This window comes from Nerophis lumbriciformis, linkage group LG35 (assembly GCF_033978685.3).
Source record: "Nerophis lumbriciformis linkage group LG35, RoL_Nlum_v2.1, whole genome shotgun sequence".
NCBI lineage: Eukaryota > Metazoa > Chordata > Actinopteri > Syngnathiformes > Syngnathidae > Nerophis > Nerophis lumbriciformis.
In genome coordinates this window covers 23,970,001-23,985,235 of record NC_084582.2, presented here as the reverse complement: position 1 = coordinate 23,985,235, position 15,235 = coordinate 23,970,001, and the positions used below count along the sequence as shown (strand labels likewise).

The following is a 15,235-nucleotide window of genomic DNA, read 5'->3' as shown; positions in this document are numbered from 1 at the left end:
ATTATAACCCTAACCCTCTAACCCTGGCCCTAACCAAATAACTCTAAATTAAGTCTTTGTTACTTAGAATATGTTCCCCATACTCAGGTGTTACCAAAAACATATAACTTTGTCTTGAATTTGAAAAAAGACAACATTTTATTTTTCACTAAAGAAGGGTTCGGTGAATGCGCATATGAAACTGGTGGGGTTCGGTACCTCCAACAAGGTTAAGAACCACTGCTTTAAACTGATGTGTGAAGGCAACATTATAGACGTTTAGCAACAAAAACACATCCACCCTGACCTTTCAAAATAAAAGCAGCTCCTCATACACCTGCACTCGTTTATAGTACTTCCGTGTTATTTTGCTTTGCGGCTCTGGTTTGGCACGACTTACAAATAGAGACTGCGTGTTAAAATTCCAAATTGGTGCAAAGTGAGTGGGAGGAGTAAGATTTAAGTCGTGGGCTTTTGTCACACCCCCCCCCCCCCCCGTGTCGCACTCCGGGGCGGGTCAGCCCACCAACATCCGGCCTCGTCCTGCAATGGACGGAGAAACATCGTCTCAGGTCCGGAGTCATTTCGCGGCCCTCCTGTGTAATATCATTTAGCGCGTGACGGCCCGTGGACGTGGACGCAGTGCGCCAATGCGGCCAGAGAAGCTCCAGCAGGCCTCGGCAGTGGTGCGTTCAAAGTTCCGTCAGCGCGTCGTACATCCGTGCATGGAGTGAACCGTGCGAGGAGCGCAGCTTGGCGGCGTGTGATGATAGGAGACACGATGACTCTCTTGTCTCTTCTGGGTCGGATCATGCGTTATTTTCTCCTCAGGCCGGAGACCTTGTTCCTGCTGTGCATCAGCCTGGCCCTGTGGAGTTACTTCTTCCACACGGACGAGGTGAAGACCATCGTCAAGTCGAGCCGGGATGCGGTGAAGATGGTGAAGGGCAAAGTGGCGGAGATGATGCAGAACGAGCGCCTGGGAGGCCTCAGCGTGCTGGACGCCGAGTTCTCCAAGACGTGGGAGTTCAAGAACGACAACGTGGCCGTGTACTCCATCCAAGGGAGGCGAGACCACATGGAGGACCGCTACCAGGTGCTCACCGACATCACCAACAAGAGCCACCCCTCCATATTCGCCATATTCGACGGCCACGGCGGAGAGGTAAGACGATTATGTTGCACCTGAACGCGTCTAGACGGAGCACGTGATGGTCGGCGTCCATGGACGCAAAATACACTGACGTATTATTTTATACCTCCTCCTTTGTTGAACACTGCATTGTGTCTGAGTGCACCCCCTCTAGTCTTTCTTCACACCCTCTTTCTTTAAGGGTCAGTCCATTTCCATGGCCATCTGTCACTAAAGTGTCCCCCCAGATGCCCCAAATATTCTCCAAAAGGACAGTTAAAATCACGGCGCGATAACTTAAAAATAAAGACAACTTCAGATTGTTTTCTTTGTTTAAAAAGAGAACAAGCACATTTTGAAAAATGTAGAAATCATAATGTTTTTTGTTTTTTTTACACTTACATGTTGCAGTTAATAGTATTCTATCTTTATTTGTCGTTATTTATACTTTCTGAATACATTGTCAGTAGTGTCCAAACTACGGCTGGCGGGCCAAATGCGGCGCGCCGGTCTTTTCAATTTGGCCCGTGAGACGGCACAAGTTCAATAAGCAATATGGTCGGGAGAGGTGTATACAGATAGCCAGTGCTCTAATAGCTGCTTTTTCCTCGCCATCTGTTGGCCAACGAAATATACGCAAGCATTAATTGTACTTGCAGGGACAATGAGCACATCATTTATTGATTTGACCCAATACAAACAACCTTCCCTAGTCATGGTGCAGGAAAAAAAAAATCCACCAACCTGCTCATTGAACTTTGTGAATATTATGAAAAATGTCCAGTCAACACACACACACAAAAATCGAAGTTACACCCATTTAAATCCATTACAAGGGATGATGGGTAAAATGCAAAACACTCTCTCCACACTTATCCATGTTTGGTGCATTTTAGCTGCTTGATATTTCTGATTGATTAGAAAACCTTAAGGAGGTCGTCATGGAAGTAACTTTCACTTACTCTTTATATACAATTATAATAATTATTAATGATGTATCCATATTATTATAGTAATAGGTACTCATATATATATATATATACATATATATACATACATATATATGTATATATATACATACATATATATATATACACACATATATATATATATATCTACTGTATATATATATATATATATATATATATATACATACTGTATATATATATATATATATATATATATACATATATATATATACACATATATATATAAATACTGTATATATATATATATATATATATATACACATATATATATATACACACACATATATATATATACATATATATACTGTATGTATATATATATATATATATATATATACTGTATATATATATATATATATATATATATATATATATATATATATACACAATATATATACATATATGTGTGTGTGTGTGTATTAGTTTGCATGCAGGCTTTCGGCCCCCGGACAAATTTTTTAAGCCCAATGCAGCCCCCCCAGTCAAAAAGTTTGGACACCCCTGCATTATGTGATAATGTTCATCAGTCAACTCATTGTTGTTAATTATCAATCCATCACGATAAAAAAAATCAAAAATCAAAATCAAATTACAGGATGTTATTTATGTAGTTTGCTCATTTTCCTTGACTGGTGCACTAACATGTGTTTTTTTTTTTTTTTTACATACTGTATATAGCATCATCTACAAAGAATTGCTGTTGTGACATCTAGTGGACACATTTAGAACAGCAGTTTGTTTCATTTAAACGTTTTGGCTTATTTTTATACTTAGCAAACTCATCCCGCGGGCCGGATAAAACCAGTTTGCGGCCCTTGGGCCGTACATTTTACACCCCTGCTTTAACTGCACAGGCAAGATTTTAAAGTAAGACTTTTTCGGATACACGTGTAAAAAGAAGTTCACCACTGCTGTCAACTACTCACCATTTTGATGACGCTTGAAGAAATTGGCAGCTGACATCACACGTGCTGTAATGGTCAAGTGTCAACATGAGTTATCTGTGAAATGCAGACCAGCCGGGTTCAAAGTGCGGCCCTGGGGCCATGTTTTATTGGCCTGTGACACGTTTTGAAAATAAATTGACAACAAAAAACATTAAAAAGTGGAACAGAGCAAACAAATGCAATGCAATGAGAACATGTTGCAATATTGACACTAATGACATTTTTTTTTAACTTTAAAAATGTTATTGCTGAAAAAATGCATTTATAATCGATGTATGGATCTGAAGTTTATCTACTGATTTAGGTGGTGAAAGTAAAAAGAATATGTAATGATTTAACACTTATGATTGGGGGCCTTTTGGATCCCAGAGACCTTTAGTTTATTATAATTTTTTTAACTGCCATTGCTCAAAAAAATAATGAACCAATAGCAATGTTGTTATGAATTATTTACACATTTAACACTCACGTTACGTCACATCATATTTTGGTTTGAACATATTTATTTGGGGAAAATATTGCATAATTTGTGTTTTTGTATTAAAAAAGAAGGTTTTGACAAAAAGGGCAAAATACATTAAAAGAAAAACTTAATGTCAACAGGTAGATCTGAAGTTAATCTACAGATATTTAAGCATTGAAAGTAGAAAACAAATACATATATGATGAGGCTGGGGTCTGGAAGAATATTATATATATTATATATATTTTTAAGTCTTTAATGACTGAGATCCTTTTGTGTCCCCAGGACCTTTAAGGGGGAACTGCACTTTGTTGGGGTCATTTTGCCTATCATTCACAATAATTATGAAAGACATGACGGATGTATTTTTTTTAATGCATTCTAAATAGTAAATACATGCGATCAAAAGGCCTATTCTCCTACAAAGCCCTTAAAAACATCCAAACACCTCCATTAAGGTTTTATATACATGGTGTAAGTATTTATGTTATGTAATTTCATTATTAATAACATGTAATATTAAACTATTTTGATCATTTTAAGCATACACAATGTATTCATTTAAAAAACGCATCACGACGTTCACTTTTTTTTTAAACATTATCACTGATTACTCACTGCAGACTTCATGAAAGCCAACAAACATAAAACATCCCTTACTGTACAATGTCAGCTGCTATTAGCATGTCGCCTTACACAAACCGCGTTTCCATATGAGTTGGGAAATTGTGTTAGATGTAAATATAAACGGAATACAATGATTTGCAAATCATTTTCAACCCATATTCAGTTGAATGCACTACAAAGACAAGATATTTGATGTTCAAACTGATAAACTTTTTGCAAATACCGTATTTCCCGCACCATAAGCCGCCCCGTGTTATAAGCCGCGCCTTCAATGAACGGCATATTTCAAAACTTTGTCCACCTATAAGCCGCCCCGTGTTATAAGCCGCATCTAACTGCGCTAAAGGGAATGTCAAAAAACAGTCAGATAGGTCAGTTAAACTTTAATAATATATTAAAAACCAGCGTTCTAACAACTCTGTTCACTCCCAAAATGTACGGTAATGTGCAAATGTGCAATCACAAACATAGTAAAATTCAAAATAGTGCAGAGCAATAGCAACATAATGTTGCTCGAACGTTAATGTCACAACACACAAAATAAACATAACACTCACTTTCTGAAGTTATTCTTCATTCATAAATCCCTCGAATTCTTCTCCTACGGTGTCCGAATTAAAAAGTTGGGCGAATACGGGATCCAAAATGGCCGGCTCCGTCTCGTCGAAGTCATCGGAGTCAGTGTCGCTGTTGTTTTTCCAGCAGTTCCGTGAATCCTGCCTTCCGGAAAGCTCGGACCACAGTTGAGACCGAAATATCCGCCCAGGCATTTACGATCCACTGGCAGATATTGGCGTATGTCGTCCGGCGCTGTCTCCCTGTCTTAGTGAATGTGTGTTCGCCTTCGGTCATCCATTGTTCCCACGCCGTTCGCAGTCATGCTTTAAATGCCTTGTTGACACCAATATCGAGCGGTTGGAGTTCTTTGGTTAATCCACCCGGAATGACGGCGAGTGTTGTATTTGTGTGCTTCACTTGTTTTTTGACACCATCTGTGATGTGGGCGTGCATGGAGTCGTATATCAACATGGACGGAGCTGCGTGAAAAAAGCCACCCGGCCTCTTCGCGTAAACTTCCCTTAACCACTCGCTCATCTTTTCTTCATCCATCCATCCCTTCGAGTTAGCTTTTATGATGACGCCGGCTGGAAAGTTCTCTTTTGGCAAGGTCTTCCTTTTGAATATCACCATGGGTGGAAGTTTCTGGCCATTAGCATGGCAAGCTAGAAACACAGTGTGTCGCTTAGTAGGAGCCATTTTGTGGTCTTTACAGATGTAAACACACAAAGGAAATGAAACGTAATACCCGCGCGCTTCTTCTTCTATGGGGGCGGGTGCTTACCTTGGCGGTTGCTTACCGTAGAAGAAGAAGCACTTCCTCTTCTACGGGGAAAAAAGATGGCGGCTGTTTACCGTAGTTGCGAGACCTAAACTTTATGAAAATGAATCTTAATATTAATCCATATATAAAGCGCACCGGGTTATAAGCCGCACTGTCAGCTTTTGAGTAAATTTGTGGTTTGTAGGTGCGGCTAATAGTGCGGAAAATACGGTAATCATTAACTTTAGAATTTGATGCCAGCAACACGTGACAAAGAAGTTGGGAAAGGTGGCAATAAATACTGATAAAGTTGAGGAATGCTCATCAAACACTTATTTGGAACATCCCACAGGTGTGCAGGCAAATTGGGATCAGGTGGGTGCCATGATTGGGTATAAAAACAGCTTCCCAAAAATGCTCAGTCTTTCACAAGAAAGGATGGGGCGAGGTACACCCAACATTGAGGGGAGCCCAAACGGTTACAGTGAATATTCTATTGGTTTTGACAATGAAAAATATCAAATGGCTCCTGCATGTTTTCATTTTTCAGTGTGCGGCCCTCAGTGGAAAACATTTTGGACACCCCTGGTATATACTTTTCAAAACAATAAATGGCATTCATGCCTTGATCGCTTGGGTCTCACTCTCACATGTGCTTGGAAGGCGAGTCGATTCACCTTAAAATATAAAAACATGAAAATGATTGTCATTGACGCAGCTTTAAACGTCGTTCCATTCCTGGTTCTATGGTTATCGATACAGGGTCTGAAAAAACCATAACAATCAACTCTAGAAGCCAAGGAAAACTATTGTAAAGCCTTGAAGTGCTCATTGAGCTGAAGTTTCACAAGGCTTGCTTAGAGTTTTTTTTTTAATTAACATTTTAAAGCATGGGTGTCAAACTCTGGCCCGCGGGCCAAATTTGGCCCTTGAGGCGATATCAAATTAACACTAAAGCTGGCCCACCGATTATATATTGCGGCGGTGCCGCGGTAACACCGCATTCACCGCTAATTCTAATACTTGCCAACCCTCCCGGGAGTCTTCCAAACTTCCCGAAAATCGTCACGTCTGCTTTTCAGCCAGTCCAACGAGTGCTGGCCCAGTCACATAACATGTGCGGCTTCTGCACGCACACACAATTGAATGCAACGCATACTTCATCAACAGCGATACAGGTTACACTGAGGGTAGCCGAATACAAAACTTTAACACTGTTAGAAATATACGCCACACTGTGAACCCACACCAAACAAGAATGACAAACACATTTCGGGAGAACATCCGCACGGTAACACAACATAAACACAACAGAACAAATACCCAGAACCCTTTGCAGCACTAACTCTTCCGGGACACTACAAGGTGTGTGTGTGTGTGGGGCGGTTGGGAGGTTTGGTGGTAGCGGGGGTGTATTTTGTAGCGTCCCGGAAGAGTTAGTGCTGCAAAGGATTCTGGGTATTTATTCTGTTGTGTTTATGTTGTGTTACGGTGCGGATGTTCTCCCGAAATGTGTTTGTCATTCTTGTTTGGTGTGGGTTCACAGTGTGGCGTATATTTCTAACAGTGTTAAAGTTTTTTATACTGGCACCCTCAGTGTAACCTGTATCGCTGTTGATGAAGTATGCGTTGCATTCACTCGTGTGTGCGTACAGAAACCGCACATATCTTGTGACTGGGTCTGAACGATGTTAGAATGGATGAAAAGCGGACGTGACGATAGCTCGTAGACTATGTTAAAGGCAGTGCATTTAAGGCACACCCCCAAGACTGTGGTCTGGGTGGACGAGATATAATGACTGATGAACACCTTCGTTCGATAATGAAGGTTGCCTCAGCTCAAAGCCTGAGCCCCGACATTAATGAACTAGCATCCAAGAAAAGATGGCAGGTATCTGGCTTGGGCACATCAGATTAGATCAGTGTGTTGCAAACTGAGCAGTTTAAAGTCCTAAATGGTTGTTTTATTCATTGTTATTTTATTTTCAAATGTATTAGCCCGTGGAAAAAGTTCATGTTGATATTTACCTCAGAAGGCTGCAAATAGAAAAGAGGCATTACATTTTTATTTAAATTGTATTTGATATGCCATTGATATTTTTTAATTATTATTACTATTATTTGAAACTCGATTTTGCATGTCACTATAAAGTTATATAAGCCTTGCTTGTTCAATATTTAATGCAAAACTTGTTTGGGTCCCTATTAAAAGGTTAATTTGTTCAACCTTGGCCTGCAGCTTTGTTCAGTTTTACATTTTGGCCCACTCTGTATTTGAGTTTGACACCCCTGCTTTAAAGGCACTTTCTTCCTGCCTGGGGGTGTTAGACAGACTTGTAAAACGTTTGTTTTGCACAAAAACGGGATTCAGTCTCATTAAAAACCAGACTGAGCTGAACTTTTTGATTTCCACGTATGGAACCTTGAAGTGTTTTCTGTTCTATGGTAGAGCAAATACCATGGGCTGCATGCACCAAGAAACAATTTTAAGCTTAAGGAATTAATTTCCTCAGGAATGTTTGTGGATGAAAGCTAAATGAAATCTTTCATGTGGTAGGTCCGTTATGGAACGTGACACACTCTGCCCTCCACATCAGTCTTTCATTTCCCGTCAGCTTTATTAAAAATGTCGTTTTTAATGATCAGGGTTGGAGACACACGAGGGTTGACTCAAGTGTCTATTCCTGTCCCAAACTAATATTTAACCCAACCAACATTTGTTTTTCTCTCGCTGTGCGCTTTCCTTCCTGTGTTGAACTCTGTGCCAATTTCTGTGTATGCCTCCACTTTTTGTGTCGCTGAAAAAGTGTTTTTCCTACTGGATTTATTATGTGTATCCAAGCGGACGGCAGCTGCTGCCATACATAAACAGTAACGTTGATTAATTACCAACTTTCCTCCTTGCAGTCTGCACCAAAACAAGCTGTAAATGACTATGATTCATCAAAAGTAGCACAAAAAAAAGAAGACTTCCTCTTGTGATTAACATTTTACTTTAAGTTTGCTGTAAAATACAAATAACAAATTAGCTTTGCTTCTTCCTACTCCTTTTGGACATGTTGAATTGTTTAACTTGGTGTACATGATCAAAACTAATTGTATTGACCTGAATATAAGATGCTGGGTTTCCTAAATATTTTTTTCTTAAAACAGTGAAATACGTGGTAGGTATAAAAAAAAGAAGAGATTACTTAGCTGTGGCTTTCGCTTTGCATAGTAGAGCTTTAACTTGCACTTACAGATGTAGCGACCAACTGTGTTAGTGACAGTGGTTTTCTGAAGTGTTCCTGAGCCCATGTGGTGATATCTTTTAGAGATTGATGTCGGTTTTTGATACAGTGCCATCTGAGGGATCGAAGGTCATGGCCATTCAATGTTGGTTTCCGGCCATGCCGCTTACGTGGAGTGATTTCTACAGATTCTCTGAACATTTTGATGATATTATGGACCGTAGATGTTGAAATCCCTAAGTTTCTTGCAATTGCACTTTGAGAAACGTTGTTCTTAAACTGTTTGACTATTTGCTCACGCAGTTGTGGACAAAGGGGTGTACCTCGCCCCATCCTTTCTTGTGAAAGACTGAGCATTTTTTGGGAAGCTGTTTTTATACCCAATCATGGCACCCACCTGTTCCCAATTAGCCTGCACACCTGTGGGATGTTCCAAATAAGTGTTTGATGAGCATTCCTCAACTTTATCAGTATTTATTGCCACCTTTCCCAACTTCTTTGTCACGTGTTGCTGGCATCACATTCTAAAGTTAATGATTATTTGCAACAAAAAAAAAGGTTTATCAGTTTGAACATCAAATATGTTGTCTTTGTAGCATATTCAACTGAATATGGGTTGAAAATGATTTGCAAATCATTGTATTCCGTTTCTATTTACATCTAACACAATTTCCCAACTCATATGAAAACGGGGTTTGTATTATATGTTCATTGATATGCATTGTGTCATGTCACAAAGTTATAACAAATATAACAAATGGCAACTTCCTATCAGGAGTTTTATTGTTTATCTGCGTTTTAAAATTATTTTTGACCGGTTGTGGTATGACTGCTGTTGTTCTGTTGTATTGCCTTGTTGTAATTGTTATTGTAACTTTGTTTGTGCCGCCCTCTTTGTCAGGTCGCTCTTGAAAAAGAGATTTTAATCTCAATGAGTCTTTACCTGGTTAAATAAAGGAAATTGATTGATTGATTGATCTATAAACAAGCTTATTGGTGTGTCTAGTGCAGGGGTCGGCAACCCAAAATGTTGAAAGAGCCATATTGGACCAAAAATACAAAAAACAAATCTGTCTGGAGCCGCAAAAAATTAAAAGCCATATTACATACAGATAGCGTGTCATGAGATATAAATTGAATTAAGAGGACTTAAAGGAAACTAAATGAGCTCAAATATAGCTACAAATGAGGCATAATGATGCAATATGTACATATAGCTAGCCTAAATAGCATGTTAGCATCGATTAGCTTGCAGTCATGCAGTGACCAAATATGCCCGATTAGCACTCCACACAAGTCAATAACATCAACAAAACTCACCTTTGTGCATTAGCGCACAACGTTAAACGTTTGGTGGACAAAATGAGACAGAAAAAGAAGTGGCATAAAACACGTCCTAGAAAGTCGGAGAAAGTTATACATGTAAACAAACTACGGTGAGTTCAAGGACCGCCAAAATTAGTAGGACAAAACGGTGCTCGCCAAATACTCGAATCAGTGAAGCATGTTTAATATAAACAGTGTGCTTTATAACAATTAGGGACATGTGTCAGGTTTGTCCTCCTACAGAAACCATATTAACACAAAAAATATATTTTTTTCCCCTCATCTTTTTCCATTTTTCATACATTTTTGAAAAAGCTCCATAGAGCCACGAGGGCGGCGCTAAAGAGCCGCCCTCGTGGCTCTAGAGCCGCGGGTTGCCGACCCCCGGTCTAGTGGGACAAGCAAAAGTTAAGTTGGAGAAAATGCAGTCATTTATAAATTATTTAATGTTTTCCTGCGGCCCGGTAGCACATGCGTCACGGACCGGTACTGGTCCCCGGACCGGTGGTTGGGGACCACTGCTATAAATGACCCTAACCCTATAAATGACATTTTAGAAAGACAGAAGTAACTCAATTCTTCCGGGGTCTCTTGGACCCTTCCAGGCTGCAGCAGACTACGTGAAGGCCCACCTCCCCGAGGCCCTGAGGCAGCACCTGCAGGCGTTTGAGCGAGAGAAGAAGAAGGAGAACGCGCTCTCCTACGCCAGCATCTTAGAGCAGCAGATCCTCAATGTGGACCGAGAGATGCTGGACAAGCTGTCAGCCAATCATGACGAAGCTGGTGAGTAGAGGGAGCCAGGACAAGTGCATGGAATAAAGTCAAGACAGCACAACTTCAGTTGCTTGTCTGTAAGGACGGAGGGGGCACATGGTCTTAAGGACGGAGGGGGCACATGGTCTTAAGGACGGAGGGGGCACATGGTCTTAAGGACGGAGGGGGCACATGGTCTGAATGACGCAGGGGGGACATGGTCTTAAGGACGCAGGGGGGACATGGTCTTAAGGACGCAGGGGGGACATGGTCTCTGGTCTGGCAGGGCTTCAGAAGTCATCAGGAGGGATATGTGTTGCCAACTTGGCGGAATAGTCGGTATATTTGGTGACTATTTCAAAAAGTGACTGGTGACAAATCTAGCAATGTTTGTGGTCTCACAGGACACATCACACGTTCTGCTGTGGGCCTCTGAAAGCACTCACAGGCAGCTCTGTCTTCATTGTGATAAGAAAAATAATGAAGAAAAACAAAAGCTTGTTTAAAACATGTTTTGCTTTTTGCCCAGTTTTGGGGGTCTTTCATAGCATGCATCAAAATGACATGCACATGCAGCGAGGCCAATTATGCAAATTAGGCGGTTGCATACCTACCAACTACTCCGGTTTTCCCGTAATTAGTACGGTTTTCATCAACCTATTCCGGGTTACGGTTGCAGTGATAAAAAATACGGTTTTTCATTAATTAAAAAAAAATTTTTTTTTTAAATGCGCGAGGCTATTTATAGCACCGCTGCCAAGCACGAGGCACCTGTTGCCATTGTTTCTAAACGAGTGAACGATCATGGAATCAGCCGGAGAAAAATCGCAAACGAGTCTTAAACCGAAAAGAAAACTGCAGTCATTCCGTGAAGAATATTCAAAAGCCTATCCGGGAATAATTATCCGTTCCAAAAAGGGTGAAAACTACGCGAATTGCACCTTGTGCAGACAAGATGTTTCGATCGGACACGGAGGAATTAGCGATGTAAAAGACCACGTTGGGACAAAAGAACACAGTCTAATATGCCGTTGCTAGCGATACAAGTGGAAAACTTTCAACGTTTTTCGGATTTTAGCCACAAAAAGGTAATGACACCAATGTTATCTATTGGAATTGTTTAGTACTGTTATACTGTTAAAAGTGTTTATACTATTTATGCTTTCAAGTCCAAGTTGAAGAAATCTTGTTAAATGTTGACAGCATAACTACCAAAATACAGAAGTATGTCCTTAATATTTTTGCAGTGCTATTTCTGTTGAAAAGTTAAAATGATTACATTAGAGATGTGATGTGCCACTTTTCAAGTGTCTGATGGCTTAAATTAATTTTCATTAATTTTTCATATTTTGAATTCTTTTGAAAGGCTTACAAAAAAACTACATTTGAATTGTAATTCCATGCTATTGACAGGACTATTAATTTTAATGAAGTTAGCTTACCATGTTTACAGTATGATAGTGATAGAAATGTGAATTTTAGGCACAGAATATTTTATACAATTGAACAAGGCAGTAGATTATACAAGCTTGGACAGAAAGTTAATAATGACACCAATTTTTTTTTTTTATGGAATTGTTTAGTACTGTTTTACCATTTGTTTACTGTAAAAAGTGTTTATACTGTTTATACTTTCAATTAACAAATTGAAGTCTTGTGAAAGGTTGACAGGATAACTGGCATTAACTGTCAAAATAATTTCAAACTATTGAAGTTAGCTTACAGAATAAACATGTCAATCAACCCATATGATTTTTGCTGTAATATTTTTGTTTTGAAAAGTCACTGTGACTGATAGAAAAGTGATGGTTTTAGCAACATTTTAACCTGTCTGAATGCTAATAATCATTTTGCGTCGGGGGGCGAAGCCTGAACCCCCCCACCAGGACTTTGTCCTGGACCTACCGGTGCCTGCGGCCCCTGGACCCTGGCTACTAGGTTTTTCTGATTTCAAAAGTTGGCAGGTATGCGGTTGTGATGTTATTCGATGTACAGTCCCTCGTTTATCGCTGTTAATTGGTTCCGTAGTAGGAATCATTAATGATAGGGATGTAACTGCAGGGTTTCCTCGGACACACCTTGAAAATTAGTTGTCTTTTTTTACTTGAAAACAAACTAAAAGTAATATAATATATTATAGCTCCCAGAAGAAATTACACAACGTCCGACACTATTTTTTACTTTTATTGCCAACCTTATGATAACAAATGGCACAATTCCAACAGGTTTTACCTCCTGTGTACACACTTTTGTCTCCGTGAGTCCGCGCTTCCCCAGACACACAAGAACACTTCCTCATTCTCCCCCAATCACCTTTCGGGCACCAACGGTGTGTTTGCAAACATGGAAAAAACTAACAATAAATCCAAACCACACAAATATTAAACATTGCCACCAGCAGGTCGTTACAGTATGAATGGAAGCCTATTATTTGAGCACTATTGACAAGTGATGTAACAAAAACGACATGGATTTTGGAAAATAGTGCTGCCAAACCCGGATGTAAAAAAAAAGGCACGCTATTTTTTGGAGCGTTGTCAGCATGTCTGTGATGCGGACGTAACCAGATATACCAGCCATCTACAAAATGTGCAAATATTAAGAGGACAGTGGTGGCTTTTAAGAAGAGAAAGTCCAACTGGAGCAGACGTGACGTCATGCTCGCTGCAGTTAATAGGGAACGTGAGTTGGGTTTAGACCGTGGTGAGACAGGTTAGTTTTACCCTCCTGATGATGTGTTGTTGCAGTAGTAAGAGTCTCTAAAAACGACTGAATTCTATAAGAACACCAGAAGAATATGAAAGATTTGTTTCTAGTCATTTTTAATTAAAAAAAATATTCAAAGTCCATCCATCCATCCATTTTCTACCGCTTGTCCCGTTCGGGGTGGCGGGGGTGCTGGAGCCTATCTCAGCTGCATTCGGGCGGAAGGCGGGGTACACCCTGGACAAGTCGCCACCTCATCAAAGTCATCATAGTAAATTATGCAAACTCGTCTAAAATGGGTCTATTTAAAGGCTAGCTCAGGGGTCGGCAACCTTTACCACTCAAAGAGCCATTTTGACCCGTTTCACAAATTAAAGAAAACAATGGGAGCCACTAAACTCTTTTGAAATTTAAAATGAAATAACACTGCATGCAAAGTTTTTTTTTGCTTTGTGCTATGTATAAACCAGGGGTCTCAGACACGCGGCCCGCACCTTAATATGAAAATGTAATGTTAGTGGGGCCCGCGAGTTTTATATGAATGGCGCTTGACAGCGTCAGACTTGCCAACCCTCCCGATTTTTCCGGGAGACTCCCGAATTTCAGGGCAACTATTCTCTTGAATGTCTGCTGATTTTCACCCAAACAACAATAATAAGGGCGTGCCGTGAAGGCACTGCCTTTAGCGCCCTCTACAACCTGTACATACAGCGTGCCGGCCGAGTTACATGTTGTATGCGGCTTCTGCAGACACACATAAGTGACTGCAAGGCATACTTGGTCAACAGCCAAGCTGCAATATACACCCCCCCACCCCCCCTCCTCCTCGGTTGAGGTAGGCGGGGTTTGGTGGTAGCAGGGGTGTATAATGTAGCCCGGAAGAGATAGAGATGCATGGGATTCTGGGTATTTGTTCTGTTGTGTTTATGTTGTGTTACGGTGTGGATGTTCTCCCGAAATGTGTTTGTCATTCTTGTTTGGTGTGGGTTCACAGTGTGGCGCAAATTAGTAAGAGTGTTAAAGTTGTTTATACGGCCACCCTCAGTGTGAGCTGTATGGCTGTTGACCAAGTATGCCTTGCAGTCACTTACGTGTGTAAGCAGAGGCCGCATACAACATGTGACTGGGCCGGCACGCAGATAGCATGGCGAAAAAGCGGACGCGACGACAGGTTGTAGAGGACGCTAATAAAGGCAGTGCCATCACGGCACGCCCTCAATATTGTTGTCCGGGTGAAAATCTGAGAATATTTGCCCCGGGAGATTTCCGGGAGAGGCACTGAAATCCGGAAGTCTCCCGGAAAAATCGGGAGGGTTGGCAAGTATGCAGCTGAGCCGCATCAGAGTGATCAAAGAGCCGCATGCCGACCCCTGGGCTAGGTGTATAAATGAGTTTTAAGATGGGACTTATGTTTCTAATTTAGTTTATTTAGCCATATTTGTGCTTGAAAATGTTAATTTAGGCATATATATTGTAGAATGTTTAGAATTGTACCTTTTTTTTATTAAACAAAAAATCCACATTGTGGTGACGCCGCAATGGGGCGAGGAACGACAGCACGCTAAAAGAAGCATTATAAAAAGCACAAAATGCAGCCACTGTGCTGATTATTGTTTTGACTGAAAGTACTCACTCCCAGACTCAACTCTTAAAAGATTGACAAAAACCATTTGGTGTGAACTGGCCCTGCCAACTGAAATCAAAAGGTTCCAAGAATCTCTCTTGCAATGTTGCCTCTTGAGGCAGAAATTGGTATTACAAG

General features: G+C 40.5%; 1 protein-coding gene across 2 annotated transcripts in view; it reads left to right on the top strand.

Moving 5' to 3' along the window:
• Positions 1 to 369: 369 nt before the first annotated feature.
• The window catches only part of ppm1la (protein phosphatase, Mg2+/Mn2+ dependent, 1La), a 16,971-nt gene continuing 2,105 nt past the window's right edge, over positions 370 to 15,235 (top strand). Inside the window, exons 1-3 of one of the 2 annotated variants that reach the window (XM_061927542.2) lie at positions 374 to 665; positions 811 to 1,144; positions 10,620 to 10,797. In XM_061927542.2, coding sequence (XP_061783526.1) covers positions 917 to 1,144; positions 10,620 to 10,797 — 406 coding nt within the window. In that variant the 5' untranslated portion in view covers positions 374 to 665; positions 811 to 916. Of the gene's footprint in view, positions 1,145 to 10,619; positions 10,798 to 15,235 lie in introns of both variants that reach the window. The other variant, XM_061927541.2, reaches the window with a different exon arrangement.